This window comes from Fringilla coelebs, assembly GCF_963513975.1.
Source record: "Fringilla coelebs genome assembly, chromosome: 6".
Lineage (NCBI taxonomy): Eukaryota > Metazoa > Chordata > Aves > Passeriformes > Fringillidae > Fringilla > Fringilla coelebs.
Genome location: NC_140034.1, coordinates 4,840,161 through 4,866,827, shown reverse-complemented (window position 1 = coordinate 4,866,827; position 26,667 = coordinate 4,840,161). Strand labels below are relative to the sequence as shown.

Below are 26,667 nucleotides of genomic sequence, written 5' to 3'. Positions count from 1 at the left end.
CAACGGCGTCCGGCGGGAAACGCGCGGCCCGAGAGGGTAAATCGGGCGGCGGCTCCGCGCGCGGCCGATTCGCCCGGTTCCGTGGCGAATCTGCGGGGCCCGGGCCGGGACGGGCCCTCCTCGTGCGCGCGCGCGCGTGGCGAATCAGCGGGGCCGGCGCGCGGGCGGTGAGTGCGCGCGGGCCCGGAGCGCGTGAGGGAACGGGCGCGCGCTCGCGAGGGACCGGGAGCGTCCCTGAGGGGCCGGGAGGGTTCATGAGGGGCCGGGAGGGTTCATGAGGGGCCGAGAGCCGTCCCGTGGCTCGGGAGGGACCGAGAGAAACCGGGAGCGTTCCCGTGGCCCGGGAAAACCTGGGAGATACCGGGAGCCTCCCCGTGAGGGCCCAGGAGACACCGGGAGCGCTCCCGAAGGCCCTCAATGGGGAAATCCCCGTTCTGTGCCCGGTGTTGGGTCGGGGCTTGGCTGAGCGAGTGATTCCCGAGGGAGAGGAACTCAATGTGCCCTTGGAAGGGAGAACTGGAGAGTGGAGTAGAAGGAAAAGAGCAAAAAAAAAAAAGCTCGACCTGTTGGCCTCAGGTTTTGGTTTTATGGGGTGAAAAGCCAGGTGGGATCTCACTTAAAGAGGAGAGTGTTGGGGAGGAAATGTGTATTTTCCTTCAGGGCTGCTGCCTGTGAGGCTCTCCTGGTGCCTGAGGCCAGGCTGACTCTGGTGACACCTTTGGTGCTCGATTTCCACCTCTGATCCCTTCTCCTTCAGAGCAGGGTCCAGGCCCAATGCAGGAAGCAGTGAATGATAACAAGCTGAGCACCAGCTACACCTGATTATCCAGCTCCTGACTGCCCCTTCTCCTCTCACTCTGTCCTTCTCACTTCCTTAAATGCCCCTGGCCTCTTAAAATCGATTTGTTTGGGTGTCTTTTAAATCTGATGGCAGTCCAATTGTAGCCTAGTAAGCCCCCATGATAAAAGAACTTTCTCTGCAAACTGTGGGGAGTTTACCTTCACACAATTCCTTGACTCGAGATTTTTATTCTTTGACACATTTCTTTGACTTGATGCTTTTACTCTTCTTTATCCTTTTCAGAAACAAATGTATGGTGTTCTCAGTGTGCAGCTGGAAGCAAAGGTTTAAAGCTTTCTCTGTATGGAGTAGGTGGTAGCTACAGCTGATTTAGATGGTTAGTGGGGATTACAGGTGTGAGGGATTTATAGTGTCTCTTTATCACTCTTCTTCCCAGAAAAATGCAGCTCTTCTCAAATAGAGGGGGAAAAAATCATAAACACAGGGCTTGTTTATTTACAGAGTGCTTCTCTTAATGAAACTTCTATATTTGGAAAAGCCCCAGGGCCTTTCAAGAAGGGAGATTTCCCAATTCTTGCTCCTTTCTGGTGACCCAGCACACCCCGACTGTGTTTCCCTTGCAGCAGAGGTTTATTCAGAGACCTCTGCATCCTGCAGTGTCAATATCCTTGCTCAGAGAGGCAGTGCTGAATTTTTAAATGGTGTTTAGCCCACGGGTTTAAACCAGAGCCTGCAGGAGTGGTGTGAACAGCTCTGCAGCAAGCTCTGGGCTGGGCTGGCTGAGGTGCTGAGGACTCTTTCATCACCCTTTAAAAGTTTTTTTGTAGAGTTGGAGGGAAAGGGGAGAATCAACAGGAAATCTTGAAAGAATACATTTAGCAGATTTTGGAAAAAAACAGGTTTGCACATTCCTGGTAATGTTCAGTTTTTAGATGTAAGGCTGATTTATAGTGAAGGTGCAGCAGAGCTGTGTAATTCCCCTGTGGAATGTGTGAAATGCCTGTACAGGGACAAGAGCTTCAGGCATTCAGATCAGGTGGTGCTGATGTGAATCAGAGCCTTTCCCAGGTGTCAAAGCTCTGTGAAACTCCAGTTTCAATCTGCCATTTCCAATCTTGCCAGATCAGTCGCAGAAGGACAGGAATCAGGTTTGCCATAAACACAGATCATGAGGCAACCCTGAGTGTGGGAAAATGGCACCAACAGGTGAAACTTTGAGCTTCCTGCCTTTGGCAGAGGACAGAAGTGCTCCCTGCAGTTTCTGTTTAATTATCCACGTACCCTGCCCTGGGAGAATTGTCACTGCTCTTGTTTTCTCACAGGCTGAGAAAGGAGAGTGGAGTTGCCATCCCTTCCCACTGGTTACTCTGGTGATGTGCATGTCCATTCTCCTGAAACAAATTAGGGGTTTAGGGTAGAGGAGAGAGGCTGGAGAAGGACTTTGGATAAGGACGAGGAGTGGTGGCTTTGCACTGCCACAGGGCAGGGTTAGATACTGAAGTCCTTGACTGAGCGTGGTGAGGCCCTGGCACAGGGTGCCCAGAGATGCTGTGGGTACCCCATCCTGGCAGTGCTCCAGGCCAGGCTGAAGGGGGCTTGGAGCAGCCTGGGATAATGGAAGGTGTCCCTGCCATAGCAGGAGGGTGGAATGAGATGACCTTGAAGGTCCCTTCCATCCCAAACCAGTCTGTGATGGTTTGGGACCACCTGAATGAAACCTGGTTCCTTGTTACCACCATATCCTGCAGGTTCTCCTTCAGAATGACCTGTGTGACCTGCCTGCCTATGAGGAGATCTTGCATTTTACATCCCAGAATCATCTGTGCCCTTGGCCTGCAGTCTCTGCACTGGCTGCCTGTACAGGGATGAAGTGTGGTGTCAGGAGGCAGATGTCACCATCCCTGTGCTGCTGGCAGGGGCTGTAGGGACCATTCACTCTTGTGAGAGCTCCCTGATGCTATTTTTAGTTGCTTCATTTTCTTTCTGTTGTAGAAATAATTGTTGTTGTCTTTTTGTTGGTGTTCAGGCAGCTTGTGTAGCCCTTCCCTCCCCCCCTGCTGGGAGACTGCAGTAGTTGAAGTTCTCTAAAACATTATCTTGCCCAAAAATTGGCAAAGCATAATAGAAGATTAATTGTAAGTAGCCCTTGTTAAAGGACTAAAAGAACTTTTTACTCCCCAAGTGATTGCACTTCAGTGCTCATTTTTCTTCCAGGAGTTGAATTAAAGTAAGGAGCTTGTTCTTGCTGACACATGATATTAGTTTGCATTATCATCTGTGATAAGAGGTCTTAGATAACATGGAAATAAAGGGAAAAGGAGACTAGGCTTCAGTCTTCTAGGAAACCTGCAGGGATACTTTCAAGCCTTAACTTGCTCAGTGTGTTGGATTAGGAATGTGAGTCTTCCTTGAGGATGCCTGTTTAAATTCTTGGATCCGTGGCTGTTAACTTCTTCCCTTTTTCTTTGTCTGTTTCATTCCACTTTCATTGTTCTCTGTTTTTTTTTGCATTTAATGCACTGCAATAACCACAACATTTGCTGTAGTTCAGGTGTTTGGTGCAGCTGCACAGAAACCAGGCCCTGCACTTTGTGCTGCATCTCTTCAGTGACTGCCAGTTTATATTTGCCTTTCTTCCTTACTTTTTACAGATCACATCTAAAGTCACTTCAACTCCAAAACTAAAAAGTGTTTTGACTTTGCTTCTTCCCCAGCTCCTGCCCTAGCTTATTCAGTAAATTTGACAGCACCTGTAATAATAAATAAAGGTATTCTGTAAGTCACTTTAGCTGTGTGAAATGCCCAAAAAGTCTTTAAAGATGCATTTAAACACACTTCAAGGGTGCACAAAATTCCATTCTGATGTAAAATGTTGCAGTTCATACTTATGTTTTTTATTTAGAACTCGACTTTTATCCTCACCTTTAGGTGACTGAGCCACAGGTGGTGGAACATGGCTGGACAAATATCAGAGGCTGACCAGATTAAGCAGGTGAGATGCTGCATTTGGGAGGGGTGGCTTTGAAAGTCTTGTGCTGCTCTGTCATAGGGAGTGGAAGACATAGTGCATGGGGAAGGACAGAAACTCTGAGTTATCTGAGTTAACCAAAGTTTCAGCAGGTGACCATTGACAAACAGCATGTTTTGTGTATGAGCAGCTTTTAGTGCTGAAATCCTCTGACCGAGAGTAAATTTTTCTAGGGACTTGTCCTTCAGATTTTCTTATGCCATGCAACTGTATATAAGAAAATAAACACTGATTAATTTTTTTTTTTAATATTCATTGTCCAATTTTTATTTACAGTTCAAGGAGTTTCTTGGCACATACAATAAACTTACAGAAAATTGCTTCGTGGATTGCATAAAGGATTTCACTAGCAGGGATGTGAAACCAGAAGAGGTAGGTGATGACTTCTAATGGCCCTTTGGTAGAATTGCTGTGCAGCATTCCAATTTCAGAAGCAACTTGGAGAGTTTTGATCTTTAAACTAAGATACAAAGCCAGGCAGTGGAGCGTGGGTGTCTGGCATGTTGCTTCCAAGTGAGTGTCCCATCCCAGAGCAGCTTGGACAGGGCTTGGAGCAGCTGGGGACAGTGGAATGTGTCCCTGCCCATGGCAGGGGGTGCAACTGGATGCTCTTTAGGGTTCCTTCCACCAAAACCATTCTAGAAGTGGTTGTCACACACAGAATCTGCCCAGTCCCCACTGAATATTGGCTGCTCGTTGCAGTTCTGTGTGTTTCATTCCCTGAGCTGTCAGTGGAGCTTCCTGTGCCTTAACTTCTCATGGATGGTGACTCCATGGACACGGAAGCTGCCCACCTACAGCCTGCATCTCATTCTTTGAGGAATCCTGCTGGAATATTTGTTTACCTGCCCACGTTCCTGCTTTGTAGTGAGTCATGGGAACAGAGCTCTGGCAGTGTTCAGTTCAGTTCACTTCCCTGCACTGCAGGGAGCTCCCTCATGCCATCATCTGCAGAAGGATTAAGCTCTCCATAAGATTAGTTGCATGGTTTTGCTTCTCCTCGCCTGTTGAGAGGCTGTTTCAGAGCCTAATCATTTTGTTGGTTAAAAATCTAATAACCTTTGCTTGACTCTGCTGGCAGGAAAAAAAAAAGCCTAAAATTTTAAACTAATAATTGTTTTTGAGCCTTTTCTGCTTCCTTGGAGTTTGACTCCTCACTGCAGGTACAACTCATGTCTCCTTTCAGCTTTGGTTCTGCTGCCCTGAACAGAGCTCTCTTACCTTCCGAAGACAGATTCTTTCCCTAATTTTCTCTGCATCTACTTTAGTGAAATTCTATTACAGGTCATAATTATTCTGGATTAAAGATTATTTAGATCCAAAAAATATTCTCATATTCTTGGAGCAACCTGGACTAGTGGGAGGTGTCCCTGCTGTGGCAGGGGGTTGGAATGAGATGATATTTAAGGTCTATCCCAACCCAAACCATTTTCTGATTGTGACCTGCCTTTTTTTGCTTCTGTGGATTGCAGAGCGTCTGGTAGCACAGGAGCCATCTGTTCACAGTGGAACTAGGAAAAAACTTTCCTATGGGAAGTCCTGCCCAGATAGTCCATGATGGGATTTCCTGCAGAGCACCTGTCTCTGGAAACAGGACACTTCTCTAGATGGACACTGCTGTGGAAATTCCCATGTTTCTCTTGAGAATTGTAGTTCCTTATTAAATAATCGAGATTAGTTACCTCCACAGATCCCCTTTGGGATCCTACACTTGAAAAAACCCAAGTTCTGAGCTCTTTGCTCACCCAAGTGCCAGTGCAAGTCTGGACTCCCCAGCAGCGTGTCTCACACGCCGCTCCCTCTGGCAGCACAGGCCTGGGGCAGCTCCAGGAGTTGCTTCCTAGGGAGACTCCACTCCTGCTCAGCAGGTTTGGCTGTGGCTGGTGCCAGGCTGAGGACAGAGAAGGGCAGGGGCTGGGTGGTGGGTGGAGCTTGCTGGGGTTTTGTCCAGTTCATTTCATCCCTTCTGCTTTTCACACCCCTCTGGACTGAGCAGAACCAAAGCAATGTCTGCATTCCCAGGCAAAGGGCCTGCCTTTCCTTTCTACCCAAATCTGTTACCTTTGCAGTGAGAGCAAGGTTTTGAGCCATGGCACAGAATATCCAATTAGTAGGACTGTAGCTCAGAAATAATCTCACAACTCTTTCTCTACACTTTAAATTTGAAAAATACTGTGGATGGAATAGGCTCTGGTATTTATTTCCCAGTCCAGCTGACTGATGTACTCTGGTGGCAAGGCAGGTACCAGAAGGCTGATAGAGCCAATGGGAACAGGGTAAAAAAGGGTTAAACTGAGTTAGCAAAGAGCAGATCATATTTGGCTGTAAAAGCCAGGATGTGTTTGTAAACAGAATTAAAACAAAATTTTTTAATTTAATAGGCTTATTATTAATTTCAAAATATGTAGTTCAATTGCACAAGAGGAGCCCAGGGACAAAAGGATGGTATCTCCTGGGTCCAGGGTGTTTTCCATGGAGAGTTTAATATGAGAGTGAATATTAGTAAATGTTTCAGGCATACCAGAAAAACTCAACTTTACATTTTCTACTGCCCTCATCTTGACAGTATGAGATGTACTCACCCAGTTTATCCCTGTCTGTGCTGATATTTTGGGTCCTGGTTGGGGACGTGTTTGACTTACTGTCTGAAGCCCCATGTTTCCCTCCTGCTGCAGATAACTTGCTCAGAAAACTGCCTGCAGAAGTATCTGAAGATGACACAGAGGATCTCCATGAGATTCCAGGAGTACCACATCCAGCAGAACGAGGCTCTGGCAGCCAAGGCAGGACTGCTCAGCCAACCTCGTTAGAGCAGAGCACTGTGCTCAGACTTAAGTTGTGCCAAGAACACACTGGGGGATTCCTACTGTCAGGATGTGTGTCCAGCAGCTCAGAGCAGAGCTGTGGGTGCTGCTCAGGCAGTGGGAGCAGAAGGGTTAAACAGGAGCTCAGTCCTGGTGGCCTGCCAGTGGAGTTTGTTTCCACAAGGGAATGATGCAGATACAATTTTCCAGGGCCTGGTGTCTGAATTTCAGGGGTGGTGGGAGGGCTCACCTGCCTTTTGCTGAGACTGGTTGAGATGAATCAATGTAACTTGGGGAATACACTTTTTTATTTAATTCAAATAAAATCAGCTGGAGCCATATACATGTGTGTGTTCTTTCCAAAGAGCCATTTTTGGGACATCTGAAAGCAGCATTTTGTTTGCTGGGGGCTCTTTGCTCAGCTGCTCCAGACTTCTGTTCATTCACTGCTGCTTGAGGAGCTGACAGATGCCAGAGGGAGCTCAGGTAATCTTTGGGTCACTCACAGGGGACAGGGGGGCATTAGCAGCACTTGTGCCTGAGGCAGCTCCTGTGCACCCTTTGTTTCCCTCAGGGAGCCCCACTGGGTCCTCCCAGCCCGGCCTCCTGGCCTGACACACTCCAAGCACCGAGCTTGCTGCAGTTCTCACAGAATCACTGGGTTGGAGGAGACCTTAAAGATCATTGCACCCAACCCCTGCCCCAACAGCTCAACTAAACCCTGGCAGCAAGAGCCACATCCAGGCTTTTTGTAAACACCTTTCTCCTGTGAATGCCAGCAGGAAATACAGGCTCTGCAGAGCCCAGGGTCTGTCCTGCTGCTGGGTGAGCCCAGAGAGAGGTTTGGAAGGCAGCTGGATTGGGTGAGCAAACACAGCAGGGCTTTGGAAGGATCCTGACAGCTGAAATCCTGCAGTCAGGGCATTGGTGCAGTGGAATGACAGAACAGGCACCCTGGGCTTCAGTTCTCACCCATAAAATACAGGAACAATGGGAACTGAACATCAGGAGCACCAATTCTGAGACTGCAGGTGATGAGGAGTGAACCAAAGCTATTTCATGTCCGCTGCCAGGTTCTGTTATTGACAGAGAGGCAACAGCAAGGAACAGAAAGAGCAGGAGGGTTTTTTGTTGTTACCTTCTCTGCCTTTCTATTTCCAGCAGCAGCTTGAATGAATTACTCAGCTGTGCAGGCTGTGGATTCCTGGCCCCTGAGAGCAGCACAGTGCCCCTGCCACCTGCAGCAGCCACTGCTGTCAGTGCTGCAGCTCTCCCTGGAACCCTGCTGCTGTGCTTGCAAAGGTGGAAGGAGCCAGTGAGAGCCTCCAGTCCCACATCCCTGGGCTTGTATCACAGCCCCTTCCTCCTTTGCCTGTGCCTCGTTACCGTGGAGATGGATGAGAGCTCACTCTGAAACAGTGAAGGCTAAAAACCAGCCCAAATAAGGCAGCAGGTCTGCAATGTCCTGTTTTTTCAAAGGAATATCAGGCTAAAACTGTCCAGATTGTTTGCTACAATCAAGCCACAAATGCTGCAGCTAAATTGAATCAATACACCCATACTAAAGGCATGTATTGATTCAATTTGAAGGCTTTCCTTGAAGCAGTCTCTTTTGAAAGTAATCTATGATTGAGATTTTCCACTGGATCTTCATGTGTAAAGAGGTGCTCAGAAAAGTGCCTGAAGAGTTTAAGAGATGGAAGTGGAGGATTTTCACATCTTCTGAACAAAGCACCTTAGAGCTGAAGTGAGGGGGTTTAAAAAATTAATGGTTTTCTCTCATTTCTGTATTTGGAGCTAGGAAATATTGAAATATTAGGACAGATTTCCTTTAAAAAAGGTTAAGCAAGTTTTAGAGGGACTCAGTTAATAAAATACCCACTTCAGGCTTGGATAACCAGTTTTGTTGAAGCTCTATTTCTCTACAAAAATCTTGTGGTCTTTCACATCCAGGTGACAGGTTGCATACAGACAATACAAATATATTTGAGCTTGGAAATAAAATGCATCCATGTAACTAAAGCATCCAGGTGATAAAAATAAATAATATAAAAGAGGATAAAAATGATTTTACTCTGGATCCTAATAGAAAGACAACAGCATTTTCTTAAATGCCATTAAGAAGTGTGAGGAGGAGGTGAATCACCTTGCTGGGGCACAGTAGGTGCAGGAAGAGATCCCACTCTGATGGAAGGAGCAAAGGGTGAAAAATGGGAAGCTGCTGAGGGAGGAGTACTGAGAAAGCTGTGGAAAAAGTGAGCCAAAGTGGAGGTGGGAGGGAGCAGGAGGGCAGCCTGCCAAAAAGCAGCTCAAGGAAACTGAGCTGGTAAACAGACACTCATTAGGGGGAGACGCTCACTGCAGCAGCAGTGAGGGAACACAGATCCTTCCTGCTGCAAACACACACAGTTCCCCTTCAGCCCACAGAAACCAGAACGTTTTCAGCAGCAAGGGTCAAATGAGAGCCTTGCTCCAGAGTGCCCTGGACAGCACAGTGCTGGCACAGCCATCAGATCAATCAGCTGGAAGATTATAATAGAGGCTCCTTGAATTCTCTCCAGGATAAAAGCAAAGCCCCAATTTATGTAATCCCCTGCTGAGAGCTTCAACTGCCGAGCTCCGTTGGAAGCAAGAAAAAGAGTGACTGCAGAGCTGTCAGGGAGTGTGGGTGAAACACTGAGTGTGGCTGTGGCTGCAGAGCAACGAGACAAATCCTGTGTGCTCTGACATTCCCCACTCTGGGAGCTGGAGCTTAGCAACAGCTCTTAGTTCAGCATCTTCTCTTAGCTAGTCGGGAAGTCAGCACATGGCATTTGAGGAATCCAGTTCAAACCTTAGGAAGTCCATTAAGCTCAACTCCAAAATTCCTTGAATGAGTCTGACCCAAACTCTAAAAGCTGTAAAAGCAATTAAAGCCTCTGACAGCTGAACTTGCATCATGTCTGCACATTGAATTTCCAGAAGATAGCATTAAAAGAACTCAAAAAGTTAAAATTCTGCCTCATATTGGAGGGTTTGAAAAATTATGTTTTACCTTAACTTCACACTCCTTTGTGTTTTGGTGTCAGGGAACAGCAGGTTCTTCAAAATAAGTGTCAGGTAAAATGCATGTGTTACAACATTTTACAGCAACAACTGGAATGAGATCAGGGGAAGTACATTAGTGCTTTTCTGCAGATTGAACTGTTATTGAATCATTGGCCATATTGCACCAAGAGGCACAGGGAGGTGGCTGGGTCACACCAGAAGGCACTTGGAGGATGGATGCTGGGGCACCAGGAGAGGGGCAGGGTCACCCTTGGAGCACTCAGAGACCACAGAGACTGCTGGGGCACAAGCAGATACTCCTTGGGGGGGGTTGGAAGTAAATGATCTGTCAGAGTCCTTTCCAATCCAAACTGGTTTTTATTCTCCAGAGACATAAGAAAATGTATTATGGAAGATCTGGAAGAAAAGACAACACATTTCACTGCTTGCCTGCACATGCCCATCTCCAGCAAGGCTCTGGGGCAGGCAGGACACTGCACGGGATGCAGTGAACAGTGGCATCCCTGGGCACTGGGACAGCCCAACAGGAAAGGTTTTGTATAAAACCAGCTCTGGGCTGGATGTAACATCAGCTGATCATTCAGAGGCACAGAGAGGTGTTAGCCTGCATGGGGATGCTGCCTCTGAGCCAAAGAGAAATCACATTCCCATCAATTGTTCAGGGCTCTCCAAAGGAAAAGCAGGAAACAAGAACAGCAGCAGCCAAACCACAGGCACAGAGATCAGCTCCCTCCTGCACTGCCTGTGGCTGACATTATTCCATCATTATTCCCACAGCATTCTGTGGGGCTGCTCTCACATTCTGAGTTAATCACATTCAAATACCGGCACAGACCAACATAAAATTTTTCCTCCCACTGGTTCCAGTGCCAAAACATTTCCTCATCAGAGAGGGATTGTCCTGCCCAGCTGAGGGAGCCACTGCCCTGAGCACCTGCCCCCATCCATGCCACTGGGATGGCACACAGGGGTCACCTGCAGGGTGGGAAGCAGAGCACCTGCAGAAGAAATCAAGGGTTGGGGCTTTCCTTATTTTTTCTTTTAAAATAGCTTTATTTATTCATAAGGGAAATAAAGGAGCATCAAGAGAGATGGTTTTAAGTTACAGATAAACAAGTTCCTTGTTAAAGCAGAAAGAAAACACACTCTTGTGCAATATAGCAAAGTATTTAGTACAAATTCCACATCTTACCCCTCCTTATGAAACTGGCATAGCTGGCAGGAGCAGGGTAAATTAGGTCAAGCTGTACCCAGATGAGGGATTAGAGGAGGAGTTTAGGAACAGCTGAAGACACCAACAGTGCTGGAATGGAAATGTTGTTGGGTTACTCTGAACAGCAGGAAAAGTGAGAGACATCACCAAACCCACAGCAGCAAGCCAGGGCAGTGTCCCCCAGCAGCAGGCTCAGGGTCAGGGTTAAACACAGAGTGACAACCCTCTGCAGGCTGTCACAGCTGTAGCACAGCTCCAGGGCAGCTTTTCTTGGCTGGCAAACACTGACAGAGGGAAAGTGAAGCAAAGCTTCCGTGGTTAGTGCAGTGAGTGAGCTGTGCTGGTGCACTGGGGCCAAGTGGCATCAAACAAAGCCACTTCTCATGTCTGAACACTCTTGGTGAGGGATAAGCAGCAGCACAGAGGGGTGGTAACCCATGTAAACAGCTGCAGAGCCAACCTGCTCTGAGCCAGAATTTAGGGTTCCTCTGCAACGGGAAGGAGCAGGAATAATAGCATAAATAGCAAAGATAATTCAAAACAAAGAAGACACCAGACAAGTCCTATTCTTGGAAAAACTGCTTTCACAATCAACAGTTTGATCCTTCCAGTTTTCTTTAAATGACAGCATGGTGAGTATTTGTCACTGGGCTGTGGCTAATCCTAAAATGCACCACTCACTGGCATTAAAACACACCATCAAACTAAAAACACTGGAACACAAAAAATAATTTTACGTATCCATCCAAAGCAATGGATGGGACTAATAAATAAATACTTGTGGAATTTGGGGAACTCACAGATCTCCAGAGCAAAAAAAGAGCCCAAATAAATCCCAGCTACTCAGTGGTAACTGATAAAGGTGAGTAATTTTAAAACACTGAGACCTCTAAAAATCCCATCCTATTTAGTGTGAGGCAATATGGGAGAATGACAGATTTCTCAAAATCTGAGAGCAACAGCTTAATGGTGTGAGCTAATTACAAAATGTCATTTTCCTTAGCCCTGGAATTACAGTGAGTCAGCCTCTGGCAACGTCCCCTTTGGTTCCACTGTTTTATTATGGCCCCCACATCTCCAGAGCCTCACACTGTAGCAAATAATAAAATCCCAAGACCAGAGAAGGAAAAATAACCAAGATTTCAGTGCATAATTTTTGCAAAGGGCACTGAAGTTTTTTTTGAAGTAAACAGCTCAACATACTTTTGTGAACACATTAATCTTTTATTTCAGCTGGTAAATCTGGCTCATGTCAGATTTCTTTCAAGCCATCAAACCAAACCTGCTCTTTTCTTAAAAAGAAGACTACAGCATTTCTTAGACTTACTGCTGTTAAAGAATTCCAGTTAATGTTGCCCAGAAAATCCATTTAGCTGTCTCAGCTATCCAAGAATATTTTTAATGGGGAAAAAAAGAACATGTTATGAAAGTAACAATTTTTTAATGTAATATTCCATCTGGCTGACAAACCTGTCTGCAGAGAGAAGGCTCCCTCAGCAGTGAATTTTCTGACTAAGGCACAGGAGTTGACAATCCTTAGATTCAGATTCTCTTCCCAGCTCCACATCAAAGCCATAATGAGTAATTTTGGTAGCCATTTCTGCCTGGCTCCCCCTACAAAAAAATTGAGAATATGTAACCATTAAAAAAAATTCTGTCTGTTCTAATACTGCCCCTTGTAAAAAATTAGATTGAAGCATGCACAAAAGCACAAACAGTGATTTAATCACCTTTTCTGCTGCTCCCTGTGAAGGTCAGATACATCATCCTTCAGGAAGACAAACATTTCTTTGCCCTTGTTATGCTTTTCATTCACTGATAATTACTACTGAAAATCTGTTTAACCTCTGTCAAAATAATGACTTGTTATTATTGTTCTGACAACTCTGCTTCTCTTGCCTGATCTGTTCAGGCTGATTAAACAGGAGAAACTTTCCCAGCCACCAGCAACCTGATGGAGGAGCCAAAACCAAGCAGGGATTTATAACTGGGTGTTCTGAACTTTCACATTAGAAAATAAAAACTCACCAGCACAAATGTAGCTGATACACTTGATGGAAGTGAAAACTAAAACAAGTAAGGAAATGAATCTTACCTTATGTCCTTGCATAGAAACATTCTGAGTTTTTCCATCTTTCAGATTTTTGCTAATACAAAGGTAAGTTATCTGATGGTTCTTTGTATCAATTGCAGAAAATGAAGGAAGAGTCTGACTCTCCCTACAGCCTTGCTCTTTTTAACAGTGTTGGATCCCATATCCTAATTTTATTTTTTTTTTTACCTCCTAAAGAAGCTTGCAAAAGCAAGTATCATTTTGAGGAAAACCTGTAAATCAGAAGGCAAGAGAGCAGCACAAAGATTGCCAAGAAGGTGCTTTATTTCTGCTTGGTCTCAGAAACACAATCTAATCTCTTATTTTAAAAAACCCAATTCTGTATAATCGTAATTACTGTCTTCAACAGGACAAACGTCCAGCCAGTGAAAGACACTTTGGAATTTATATCAACAAGGGGATTATTGTAGAGTTAGAAAGCCTAGATTTTATTAGGGTTTCTTCTTGATTTCACCTTTAACCCAGGACAGCTCAATGATTACAGCTAGTTTTCCCTGTGAAATTTTTCAACAACACAGGAAACCACTGCAAACTTCTACTGAATAATCTGATGTGCTCCTTCCCAGAAAGATAAAAACCAGGGAATCAGTGACATGCTGGAGGCTTTGCCAGTGCCTTGGCAGAAAGAGCATCTTCTCCTGCAGGTTCAGTGCTCTGCCAGAGTCACACCAGTTGTTTTTGGGGTGAGCACAGCAAGGGAAGGAGGTGGGAGAGGAAGCAAGGAGGAGTTCTCCCTGTCAGTGGGCTGGAATGGGTTTCCATGATCCATGGGAGCATACCTGGAGCCTTCCAAGCAGGGTTTTAAACATTCCTAAGAGACAGGAGCAGCAACCAGCTGAGAACACACGTGGAGAGAACATCCAGGCCAGGGCAGCAGCTCCTCCATCCTCTGTGCCTGTTTAAGATCTCACAGTGTGCACACAGGTTAGATATCAGAGATCTGCACAAGATGTCATTAATGCTCTTATTTCCCTGGATTTTAGATTGCTTCTGTAAATATTAAACATTTGACCCATGTTACTTCCTTTTAAATGAGTATTGCTTTTTATTCGTAGCTATTAGAAGATTAACAAGTAAAAGTTAGCTCTGAAAAAAATCTTTACAGTAATTTATGGAGATTAAGTTTCCTATTTAGGGTAAAGTCCAGACATTTACAAGAACAATCACTTAAATAAAAATAGAATATAAAGCCTATGTTTAAAACATGGCCTTTATTAGCACTGTCTAGTGAGCTCCATATTTGTCTTACATTGAAATAGTTCTGCTTTGCTTAAGAAAAGACAGAAAAAGTGCATTTACAAGAGTACTTTTTCTTTAATTTTCTGCGAAAATGGAAGGAATTGGAATCACAAGTTGACAAATGCTGTAAAATGAAATTTCAAGAAACATCGATTTTAGTAATGCTACGCCATCACTAGTGTTTCCTCCTGACCTTCTGCTGTGTGGAACCAGAATATCCTGATATACAGTCTAGAGCATCTATGTTATTACTCTACAGCATATTAAACACAGAAAAAGGGGCTCAGACCCCCTTTCAATGTACAAACATGAATAAAAAAATTGTTTAAAAAATCACTTTTTATACATAATGTATATGCAAACTGCTTTAAATACATGGGTTTGGAAGAGTTATTTACAAGCTGCATCTGCCCGTGGGACAATCCACAGGCAGAGCACACACAGTTGCTTTTACTTTATTGGTGCATCTCAACTTTGGGAGATATAAATTTATTCGGCAGTACAGCAAACACAAGAACTTGTGACAAAGCATCTTGAGGGCAACCCAATAAATTTTGTTCCTCCAAACAAGGTTAAGTACTAGGACTGCCAAAGTTTCCAAATCATGTTTTCTTTTAACCCAGATGCCTGCTGGCAGATCTGTGTGGTGGAGGATATGTAGACAGACCCATTAGAAGTACAGGTTTGGCTACTGGATAACTCCTCCTGAAGAGCCAGAACTGATAAGGATGTTTTGTCCAAAGAGTGAACTAACCTAGAATTTTTTTTTCCAATTTTATTAATATTTTAAAAAATACATAAAAATACAACATCCAATGTCTGAATAAATATATTTAACAAGTTGCAAGATACCTTATTTTACACAAAAATTTCAGCTTTAGAAATCTTGTTAAATAACTTCATTGTTGTTATATATTTCATTTTTCGTCTTTTTGTAACAAAATAAAAACTCTGAAATTACATAGAAAAAAGACAAAATATTTTTGTCAAGGGATAAGATAGTCCACTGAAAACCTATTCACAATTCCACTGTAAACATTAATAAACATTAAAACATTTGCATAATTGTGTGCTCAAAAATCCTATAAAAAGTGGAAGACTTATTACAACTGTAGTTTTCAGTCAACTACACTTCCTTTCACAATTTATTTTGTCCCATTTACAGCTTTAAAACTGGGCACATTGCTGAACACATACTTTGGCAGTTCTGTATAGCAAGTGCTTCCACAAAGAGGAACTACTCACCAAGAGTTACCCACAGCTTGGTGAAAGTGCAGCAGTTGCTCAGTTCTTTTGGATAATACTCTGATGTCTGCTTGGTGCACTTGCTTTTTTTTTTTTTTTTTTTTTAAGATCACCCTAGAACACCTGAATGCTTCATTGGACATAACTTTGCAAATTTGATAAGTGCCCTTCCTCTGTGTTAGGAAAAAAAAAAAACAAAAACAAAACAAAACAAAAAGAAACAAACAAGAAACAAAAACAAAACACAATGACAAGGATGCCACGTTGTGCCTACAAACCTTCAGTTACCAATGAGCTTAAGTTCTCTGAACAGTAAATTAAACAAAAGAAGAGGGTAGGAGGGGGGAACAGGTACAGTCCAGCAGTGGAAGTGTGTACAGGATATACTTGGCAATGTCCAACCAGTTGAGTGCTTTCTGTGGCTGAATTTCAGGGTTTATGTCCATGGCAGAGAGCTGCTGGCAAGGCAGAGAAATGTTTATCACCTGCACTCCACAGCCAGCACGTTCTGGGGAGGAGAGGATGATGAGGGGCTCATTCCAGTGTCTGAGGAAGCAGATGACATGGATGCTCCTGTATGGGACACTGAACAGACAGAACAACAGATCAGCATTAGGTTATCACAGTAGAGCTCACAAGGAAGGTTTCCTTGCTCCTTGGGTTGTGTAAAAGACATCAAAGAGCAGCACAGGCACAAAAAACTGATATAAAGGTTTTGCAATTGCTTTCCCTGCTGTATTCACAGACACAGGATTACCCTTACCCAGTTATTGAAAAGGTAACTCAGCTGACTCTAATGGAAATACTTGCACTAGAAAGTCCAAGTTTCTACTACACAGTTATAAAGGAGTCAGCAAACATTTCTGTCAGGTTCAAGTTCCAAAAAGCCACAAATATTCTTTCTAAATACATATGCAAACAGATGGCAACACATTCCTTTCTTCTAAAATATCATCAATTCAACTCAAATTGCTGTGAGTTATACATTTCCAAATTAACTCCTCATGGGAATCATAAAGCAAATCTCAACCTCACCTTCTCTGTCTTTCTTTTTCAATCGTTTCCTTCTCCTGTCTATGGTAGCTACTTCTGACTTCAAGGACATGTAGTATTTTCGTATCTCCTGGAGCTTTTCTTGGAGGAAGGAGATCCTTTCAGTGCTGCTCATATTGTCCAGTTCATCTGCACGTGGAAAGAAAAGAAAAAATAGCTTTGTCAAGGTGATTATAAACAAAGGAATGCAGTTCTTAATGTGTTCTTAAGACACAGCATGGAAGATAACACATTTCCATAACTATGCCAGAAAAGGCCCACATCTAATTTACTATCCCAAAATTTCCATGTTTTTCTTTCAAAACAAAATTTCTCACAAATTCCCCTGTAAATAAGTCATTTCCAGAATCCTTACTGAGCTGGAAGCTCCATTTGTACACTCTGGGTGAAGCATTCTGGTGGTGGTGCTTGTCCCTGTGCTTGTCCTTCTCTCCATCCTTGATGTGAGGAGAAATCACCCTGGCAGGGGAGCGAGAAATCTTCTGGGGTTTGGATGCATTGATGTGTTTGACAGGAGTACATTTACTGGAACTGTCCAGGACAGGGAGATCTTCACTGTCACTGCTTTGTCCTGCAGGAAAAAGAATTAATTTGGACTTAAAACCTCCACCTTGACATTTTGAAAATTGTGGTTAGAGTAAAGAAAGCAATGATTAAAAAAACCCTGCTGCTTCTTGCTTAGAAGATCAGAAAACACACCCAAAGAAAAATGATCTCAGATTCCATGGATAACCTGATCAGACACAACACGCACTGAACACTCAAGTGTAATCATCATAATTGATGCAGGAGAATTCAAGGGCTGACAAGGCTTAGTTAAAAAGTAATGGCCAAACTTCTGCACAGAAATAATAAATAAACTTACCAAAATTAGAATATTAAAACACTGATAATCTGTCTTACATCACCTATTTTAGCTTTCTAATACAAAGCAGAAACTAAAACCCCTTTCTTAAAGATTAACCCTGTTTTACTATGGGTAGGTAGCACATGATTGTATTTAGCCATCAAACTGCTTTACACATCTAAAGGAACAATTCTGAAACATGACTAAAACAACAGAAGTACAACATGTAACAGAAAATTTTTAGCTCATATATTCAAATATTTTATATTCCCACAGTAACTGCCAAGTTCTCCACAGGCATGTTAAATATAGCTAAATAGTGTATGTCAGATAATTAGCATTTTAGTTTGATATTTAAAAATATAACAGTGCTGTCACAAAGCCAAAACCACTGATTCAGTCATGCAATGATTGTCAAAAATTCTGTGACAGGACAAGAGGGAATGTCCTTATGCTGAGGGACAGCAGGGATAGATGGGATATTAGACAGAAATTATTATAAAGATGGCCCTGGCACAGGGTGCCCAGAGAAACTGTGGCTGCCCCATCCCTGGCAGTGCTCCAAGCCAGCTTGGAGCAACCTGGGATTGTGGAAGGTGTCCCTGCCCATGGCAGGGTTTTGGAACGAGATGATTTTTAAGATCCTTTCCATCGCAAACCACTCTGCGATTCTCTGAAAAATGAGCTACAGAAACACAAAAATTCAGATTTCCATAGCAAGCAATAAAATAGTCAGATGCTTGAGAGAAAAACTAGACAAGATCCCTTTGGATGGATAGCTTCTCCTTAGCATCCAACATTTTTCAGTATTTCAAAAACGTTTCTTTTTTCTCCAGGAGAAACACCTGTTCTAAGACTTTAAATGTGCCCTCTGCCAAATTCATAACCAATCCAATATTTAAAAATCAGCATAATGTTAAACATGCACTAGCTGCTAATGTAAATGATAATTCAGACATTTTTCCTAAGTAAGTAATATAAAAGAGGCAAGAGATTTCCCAGTTACACTGGGAGAGAGCTCCAGTTTATCACTAATAATCACAATAAATAAAAATGAAAAACCTTGAGAGGGAAGCCTCATTCACTGGAAGTTGTTTGTAACATGAGAACAGTAAGTTCTTACATATATTTACAGGCCAGGATAACCTTCCCCCTCCTCCCCCTGCAGGAATATACCTGTTCCATTCTTTTCATTTTTGGCTGCAGCACTGGTTCGCTTTGGAGTTCGCTTTTGCTTTTTTGCCAGCGTTCCACTATTGCTGTCACTGGGTCTTTTTTGACCTATGAGAGAAGGGGAAAAAATCAAAAATAAAAGATATGACACTTGAAATACTTCTGCTACTAAAAAGTTCTTTTTATAAGCAACAAAGAAATCTAAAACCAAACAGCTTGTGAGAGTTGAGGCTGTTCATAGCATGGAGAAGAGGAAGCTCTGGGGAGAACTTAGAGCCCCTTCCAAGGTCTAAAGGGACTTCAGGAGAGCTGGAGGGGGACTTGGCACAAGGGCCTGGAGTGACAGGACAAGGGGGAATGGCTTCCCTCTGCCAGAGGGCAGGGTTAGATGGGATACTGGGGTGGAATTCTTCCCTGTGAAGGTGCTGAGGCCCTAGCACAGGTTACCCAGAGAAGCTGTGGCTGCCCCATTCCTGGAAGTGCTCAAGGACAGGCTGGATGGAGCTTGGAGCACCCTGGGATAGTGGAAGGCGTCCCTGCCCATGGAAGGGGACTCTAACCCAAACCATTCTGTGAATCTATAACCAGCAGACAAAACAGAGCAGCAACTTTTAGCCAAGTGACACCAGCCTGAAGCCACCTTCAGGAAGGAGCAGAGCTGGAGTGGCTCCTCCAGGAAACGCTCACCTTTCTCTCCCGTCTCCCTCTCCTGCCCCGCCATGCTGCAATTGCTCGAGGTGGTGCTGGCCTCGAATCCATTGGCAGACTCACTCTCACAGAGCCCTTCCTGAGACTCCTCTGCCACACTGTCCACCTCGATTGTCATGTCACTCTCGCTCTTGATGCTGCGGGACTCGTCCTGGCTCAGGGCCAGAGGAGAGGCCACCGGGAAGCTCGAGGGGACGCCGGGGGCTAAGGCAGAGGGGGCAGAGTTGGAAGCATTGGGGTCTGGCTTTTCTGCTGTTGTGTCTTCAGTGCTGCCCTTCTCCTTCTCATCCAAGTCATCCAGGTCTACTTCATGGCACAGCAAGGTTTCAGGACCAATCTGAGGCATCGTGTCGTCCTCATCTTTCAAGGGAAGGCTCTCGCTGGCTTCGGCCGGCCGTTGGAAGCTGTCGTTCCTCAGCTCCGGACCGTGCGGAACCGATTCCGCCACCAGGGACGGCATCTCCTCGTTTTCAGTTCTGAGGGACTCCTCAGCATTCAGCCCTCTACATTCCTCTGCTCCACTACATTCATTGGTCCTCTCTTCAGATACAATATTTGGCACTTCCATCTCGCTCTCTCGCCGATTTCTCTTCTCAGGTGATGCCTGTTCCAAAGTTTTCCTTTTCAAAAGTTTCTTATCTTTTGTGGAGGGCTCTGTTTCACTTTCAGTAGTGCTGGAAATGTCTTTACAGTCCAAGGAAGAGACATCTAACCTTTCAGGTTCTGTAAGAGATTCATTTGTCACCTCTTCCTGGCTTCCTGGTGCGATCTTCACGTTCTCCAAGGAGGGATCTTTTGTCTTGCTCCTTCTCCCTTTTCCCTTAGGTGATTTTTCAACCTCTCTTTTGATTTCTTCCATTTGATCCGTTTTATTTCCAAAAATTTGAACAATTTGTTCACTTTCCTCAACTTCCAGTTTCAGTGTTTCTAGCTGCTGTACTTGAGTCCTGTCGTTTTCCTTCAGCACATGAGAAATCTTTGGGTTTTCCTCATCCAGCTTCTCATCACGGAGTTTTTCACTTTTTTCCAGTTCTGAAGTTTCTGGAGAAAATTCTTCATTCAAATTCTTTTCAGATGACTCATCTGCTTCACTGTCAGATGTGCCAGAGTCTAAAAAAATTTTAAAAAGAAACAAACAGCACCCTAAATAATTAATTGCAGCACGACTTTTTATTTGAACCTCACAAAAACCCTGCTTTCAGTAATCTATGAGGTCAACATCAGTTTACAGTAATAATTTTATGCTTTAAAAATCCTGCATTACTCAACACACTTGCTACACTTCTTATTTTTTCCTACAATTTCTGTGGAACTGCAGTAGTGGTGGTGCTCTCAGGGTTCAGGAAGTATATGGATTATGCTCTTAACTCAGGTGATTTAGCTGAAGTCTGTGATTCTCCTACTATTTCCCAAATAAGCCAATACAAATGAATTACATTTTATTGCAGCAAAAATAGGATTCCCCTGATGCCATGGATATTGCCTCTCCCACGTGACACTACAAAACCAAAAAACACTTCTCCCCTCCATGCAGAGAAAAAAACCCAACCCAAACCCAAAAATAAAAGCCTTCTAAAGCCCAGTATGAACATTTCACTGCTGAGCTATTGTACAAATGCTGCACCACACAGAGAGCAAGCATTAGTACATTACCAGGAGATTACTCAGGGACCTGTACTAAAAGGAGACAGTGATTTCACTTCAGTTCTTGTTCAGAGAGGCTCAGAAACACCAAAGATGTGCTGCCATTTGTGTATAATTAACAGCTCTGCTGGATGATGGAGTATTGAGGTTGAGGACTTAATTAGCACAATAAAGACTATCATTATAGCACGGGATTTGGTCTGTTCAGGACCGAAAGGCTCTGGCTGAAGAACATGGGATAACTTGTACAGTCTCTGCTCTTGTGGGAGCAAGTTGAGCTCCTCAGCAGTGTCAGCTCAACTGCTTACTCAACAAAATTTACAAGGAGAAAGAAAAAAAAAAACAAAACAAAAAAAAGAAGGTAAAAAAACCAAAAAAAAATCCCCAAAAAACCACCAAACTTCTTTTCAAAAAGGTACTGAAAAAGCCTCCAAAGCATACACAGGGCTGAGATCACTCACCGTTTGATCCTCTATCAGAATCAAACATTCCTGAGCTACGTCTGGTCTGCCTGCGAGGCGTTGCTAAAATTAAAATTGAAAGAATTAATTTGTATCGATTGGCAGGAGCGGGAGCTCCGGGCTCCCACCGCAGCCCGGGCTCCCCCGGAGGGCACCGATGCTCCCTGCACCTCCGGAGCCGCATTTACCTTCGCTGCTGGGCATTTTGGGGAGGCTGCAGGACGTGTTGGATGGGAGAGTGGATTTCAGTGGGGGCCGCCCACGCTTGGATTTTTGTTTCTCCTCGTCCTTCTTCTCATCCTTTTCACCATCTTCTTTATTCTGCAGGGGAAACAGTGGAATTTTATGAATGTTTCACTGCTGATTATCAAACCTTTTGCTCTATTAAAAACTACTAGAACAAACTTATTGAAATCATTACTTTTGTTTTTTTCTTCTGTTTTCTCTTTGGTCCTCCTTTTTCCACTGGCCAGATAATCCGATCAGCTTTCACCCATTCATCATACCTGAAAGGGAATGAAACCATGCTGTTAGCACTCACATAAAATGCTGTTTGAATATGAGGAGCAAGACTCAAATTAACACAAAATATTTATTAACGAGGTAGGAAAAGGCCAACACCAGGTTGGATGGGGCTCAGAGCACCCTAGGGTAGTGGAAGGTGTCCCTGCTTTTGGCAGGAGGGTGGAATGAGATGGGATTTCCTTTCCAACCCAAACCATTCCATGATAGCAGAGCCTGTATTTACAACTCATGCAGTATTCTGGCCTTAGAAAGGTGAATGACATTTCCAGTCCATAAAAAAACCTTATGGGATGAGGGGATGAAGGTACAAACTTTCCTGTCTCTCACTGGAACACTCAGGGGACTGAGTCTGCTCTAAATTTTAAGTTATTCCACATCATACACAGTTTTCACCACACAATACCTCAGCAGGAAAATGTACCTTTTTTTTTTATTATGGCACCAAACTGGATGAGATTCTGAAAAGCACAAACACACTGATGCTCCTCAAAAATCTCCTAAAGGTATTAATAATTAATAATGTAAAGAGAACCTGTAAATATTTGGGGAATATTGCCACAAAAATTTCTTTTGCAAATAAGCCTTTGAACAAAGAAATGAAGGGCAATTTGTTATCCTTACCTTACATTCCATCCGTAGTAATGAACTAAATATAAAACCTCTCCATCATCAATTTCTGTGCTTTTAATACTGGCTTCATAAATTTTTTGAGTCTTTCCACGTCCATATTTTACTTTCACTTTGGTTCCAGTCAGGCAGGGTTCTGTGTCCTCCTCATCTTCTTCACCTTCTGATTCTCCTTTGTTCTCAATTTCTTCCCTGCAGTAAAATGTATTTTAAATGCCCAGTAATTAGTGACAATCATATTTTAAAATTTAGAGAGTAGTCAAGGTAGAAAAAGGCAGCAACAAAAAAAGAAATTCATTTTCTGCACTCTGTCCTGTCTCTGAAGCTTGCTCAGAAACAGATTTTTTAAATCAAGAACAGAACTTAGGGAGAACAGGGCTAAGTGCCAAAAATATCCAGGAAGTTTTATTAAAATCTAAACACAATTTATAAAGCATACAACTACCTCAAAGCTTAAAGATTATTTTAAAATTAATATTTTGATAATACAAAGAGGAATAAAAGTTAACTCAGTGTGTGTCTCCTAAACAGCATAGGAAGAACTAACTTCAGTTTCTGAAATACTTGATTTTGACACATTATTTATAAAAAATGGTAATTTTACCGTTGGCTTAACATGCTACAGTTTATTAACTGCACATGAGTTTGAATTGCCATCACAGTGATCCTCTCATGACACAAACACCATTCCATTGGAAAAAAAACTTGATCACAAAAGTGTTCAGCCAAGCTTAAAAGTGTCTGCACAGCTCTTTATTAGATACATCCACCTCTCATTACACCTTTAGCTACTGTTTAAATATTATACTCAAACATATTTTGAAGAACTACAATCAAGCCTATTTTTAGCTATAATTCCTTCCCTACTTAAGGGACAATTTAGCATAATTTAGAAGTTACTCTACAAAGAAGTCAGCAAGAAATAAAATACTAAAAAGGACTATGGGTTTGCTTTTAATGAAACAGATTTGTTGGGCTTCAGTGAAAGATCAATTATCTTGTGGCAAGCAACTCAGAGGACAAGTAACACCCACACAGCTTAAAGAAAACTTTGCTGCCTTGATCACGTGACACACAGCAAAAACAAGGAGCCTGCAGCTTCACCAGCCATCAGCAAACCCTTAAAAGAACAGGAGAAGAGGGATTTGCCATTTCTGTCTCAACTGCCCAGGAAAGTGTCTCCAAGCTGTTCCTACCCTCTCACAGCACCTGGCAGACTCACAGCCTGGTCAGCTTGGTGTCTGGAGGTATTGGTGTGATAAAACACCAACACAGCCTAGGCAAGTGAAGTGCCAGTGAAAAATACAGCCTGGCATCGAGCACAAAAAGATGCTTCCAGAAAGTACAGCAGGCTCTACAAGCTTGAAATAAAATGTTCCCTTCCCTGCCTGTCTGAGTGAATAAGGCTTCTGATTTTCACACTTCAGTAAGATCAAGTCTGTGTCCTCCTGCCTGGAGAACAGCTCAATCATGGCATAGAGAAACTCAAAGCTGGTGATACAAGTTGGTGTTTACCTGTCCCTCTGCCTCTCTTCCTCTTCATCTGACTCTTTATCAGAATCCTCCTGTTTTTTAATTTTCTTCTCTTTTTGCTTTGGTGTGCTTTTCTTCCCTAGAGGAGTTTCATTTTCTTTCTTTTCTGCATTCTCAGGTGTTTCCTCTACATCTTTGTTTTCTTTGTTACTGTCTTTTAATTTGTCTTGGGTTTTATCCTCTTCACCATCTTTTTTAGCAGGAGCTGCATCACGGGCAAGTCTTCTTCGTCCCTGGAAGAGAAATAAAATCAGTATAATGACTGCTGTCCCCTGCTTTCTTCATAACCTCTCCAAACCCCAGCAAAAAAGTGAGACATGCAACTCCTGTAGAGAAGAAAGGCTGGAGATGACAAAAAAATGCAAAATATTCTAAAATAGTAAAATTAAAGCTTTAAGTTTTTATATCTGCTTCATTTGGAATAATAAGGATGAATTTCTGATTAATTGATGGAGGATTTCAGGACATTTGTTTGGACCTGTAATGCTTGTTACTCTGATAGAAAGGGCCAAAATGTCTCGTTCACCTACAGCAATATCATTATTTGAAGTGCTTGTACAGGAATATTGAGGGGAGGCATCTTGGATCCTGACAGTCCCCTGTGGACATCAAGGGCAGAAATTTGTCAGCTTTCAAAAAACTCTAAATATCCCAGTTTTAAAAGGCACCTTGAATACTCAAGGCAGTTGCTGCCTGGGACTACCTGCAACTGCAACAAATCTTAGAAACTTAGCACAGGATTATAATTTGATTTATTAGAAGTCTCTTGATAGGATCATTGCTTTTTAGTCAGAACAAAGAGCCAATTATTAAAAAGACAAAAAAATCTAACATTTCTTTCTCCCCCTTTTGAGCATCATCAAAAAGAAAAACAAACTCAAAAATAAATGAACAAACTAAGAACAAAGCTAATGTCATGTCAGGAAGTTCACTGAGGCTGATGCAGCTTGGAACAACCACTTTTATTTAAACAGAAATGTAACAGGTAATAGAAGTCTCAACCTGTGTTTACACCATGCCTTTTCATCTATTAATCTATAAGACCACATAATTGCTTGAAAAAGCTGCTTTGCAAGAAGGACTTCAACAGAATGACATTTTAGTCAAACAATCTTTAGAACTTGAACAATTCAAAAGCAGCAATTCTTGTCCTTCAGTAGTCATACTCTGCTGAAGAACACAAAATGTTCTTTTAACATAAGTAAATGAGTGCTACAGCCATATTCCAGCACTTTTAAAGTACTGTCTGTATTCCTCATGGTGTTCAGTATCCTCCAGCTGATGGGCCACTGATCTGATCTATGTAGCTGCTAATACAACTCTCATCTCTACAGCATTTAGAGACAAATGAAGGCTAAACCAAACGGCTCCTCCCTCTACTTTTGTCTATATATACTCTAATATTTGAGTCTTTCTTTTATTATAAGAGAAATTGTGATAAAAAACAGCTCAGAGAAATGGGTCTTCCTTTGATTCTTAGATCCATAGCAGGTTTTTGATATTCCTGTTTCTTGCCAGAAGGCTGCAGGTTCCATGTGCCTGTGGAAACCCTCACCCACAACCAAGACTGCCCTGCTGTGTCTCACTGCTCTGATGAGAACAGCTCCAAGTCATCCCTGAACCACAGCACATCCAACTGAGCCTGAGCAAATCCCATGCATGGTGTGGAATATGAAGGAATAATCAAACCTGACTCTGTGTCCAGGTAGAACATAATTAACAATTAACACTCACAGAACTCCACACTGCAACAATTCCAACGTGCAGCTGCTCCACAGGGAAAACTCACTATGGAAACTGTTCACTATACAAGGGGGCTTTGTTAAGGACTAAACACAAATCAGTTCAGACCACTCACCCTTGGGGATCTTAGTTCAATTTCTTCTTTCTCACTTTCACTGCTGGAATAATTTTCTTCTGCTTCTTTTTTAACTTCTGTTGGGGGCATTTTTTGTTCCTCTTTCACACTTTCCTCCATTGGTTCCACGTGTTTCTGTGTCTCTTCTACCACTTTTGGTTCATTGTGATGGATGGTCCTAAACTGAATGTTTGCAGAACGGCAGTACTCTTCAAAACCATAAAGATACCTACAGACAAGGAAGGTCCCATTTATATTCCATGGCTTATTTTCCATTTATTGAAGTGCATAAAACCTATTTTCCTGCTCAGTAACTTCAGGAAAATAATAATAAAGAAAAAAACCAACAAACAACCAAACACAAAAATATAAAAGCTAGAGAAGATTTTGAAGTGAAACAATTTCATGTCAAATGCTGAAAAAGAACACACAGACGTACTTCCCATATATTTAAATTCATCCCCATCCAGTTAAGAATTCATGACAGTAATGCCATGCATGAGCTTGTTCTCTGGAAACTGCCTGTGCACATTCTAATCCAGTTACAGGTGAGAGAGGTATGAACTAGCTAATTCCTCAAAGAATTAAGATGCAAGTTACAACACACTATCACTGTCACAACACATTTTCCTGTGTCCAAACAACATCATCATTACTTCCACTCTACTAACAGCAACCCAGTACACATTTACCAATTACTCTTTCCAGGGTAAACACTCTTCTCTGTAAAATACAGACCTTAAACA

At 43.0% G+C, this 26,667-nt stretch overlaps 2 protein-coding genes across 3 annotated transcripts in view; one reads left to right on the top strand and one right to left on the bottom strand.

Annotated features, from left to right (window-relative positions):
* Positions 1–86: 86 nt before the first annotated feature.
* On the top strand, positions 87–6,969 carry TIMM9 (translocase of inner mitochondrial membrane 9). The gene is made up of 4 exons (XM_084207764.1): positions 87–167; positions 3,731–3,794; positions 4,107–4,202; positions 6,506–6,969. The coding sequence occupies exons 2-4, from the start codon at positions 3,756–3,758 to the stop codon at positions 6,638–6,640; spliced, it is 270 nt and encodes an 89-aa protein (XP_084063890.1). The 5' UTR covers positions 87–167; positions 3,731–3,755; the 3' UTR covers positions 6,641–6,969.
* Positions 6,970–13,755: 6,786 nt separating this feature from the next.
* The window catches only part of ARID4A (AT-rich interaction domain 4A), a 46,903-nt gene continuing 33,991 nt past the window's right edge, over positions 13,756–26,667 (bottom strand). Inside the window, exons 15-25 of one of the 2 annotated variants that reach the window (XM_084207443.1) lie at positions 25,922–26,150; positions 24,046–24,296; positions 22,525–22,722; positions 21,800–21,884; positions 21,567–21,699; positions 21,379–21,441; positions 19,253–20,383; positions 18,569–18,673; positions 16,901–17,116; positions 16,528–16,674; positions 13,757–16,077 (exon numbers count right to left, since the gene is read on the bottom strand). In XM_084207443.1, the coding sequence (XP_084063569.1) occupies positions 15,974–16,077; positions 16,528–16,674; positions 16,901–17,116; positions 18,569–18,673; positions 19,253–20,383; positions 21,379–21,441; positions 21,567–21,699; positions 21,800–21,884; positions 22,525–22,722; positions 24,046–24,296; positions 25,922–26,150 (2,662 nt within the window). In that variant the 3' untranslated portion in view covers positions 13,757–15,973. Of the gene's footprint in view, positions 16,078–16,527; positions 16,675–16,900; positions 17,117–18,568; positions 18,674–19,252; positions 20,384–21,378; positions 21,442–21,566; positions 21,700–21,799; positions 21,885–22,524; positions 22,723–24,045; positions 24,297–25,921; positions 26,151–26,667 lie in introns of both variants that reach the window. The other variant, XM_084207444.1, reaches the window with a different exon arrangement.

Excerpts from the sequence above, each read along its gene's own strand:
- TIMM9 (XM_084207764.1), top strand. The coding sequence starts at position 3,756 with ATGGCTGGACAAATATCAGAGGCTGACCAGATTAAGCAG. Across the intron at positions 3,795-4,106 it reads AGGCTGACCAGATTAAGCAG|TTCAAGGAGTTTCTTGGCAC; the intron begins GTGAGATGCTGC and ends TTTTATTTACAG. Across the intron at positions 4,203-6,505 it reads GGGATGTGAAACCAGAAGAG|ATAACTTGCTCAGAAAACTG; the intron begins GTAGGTGATGAC and ends CTCCTGCTGCAG.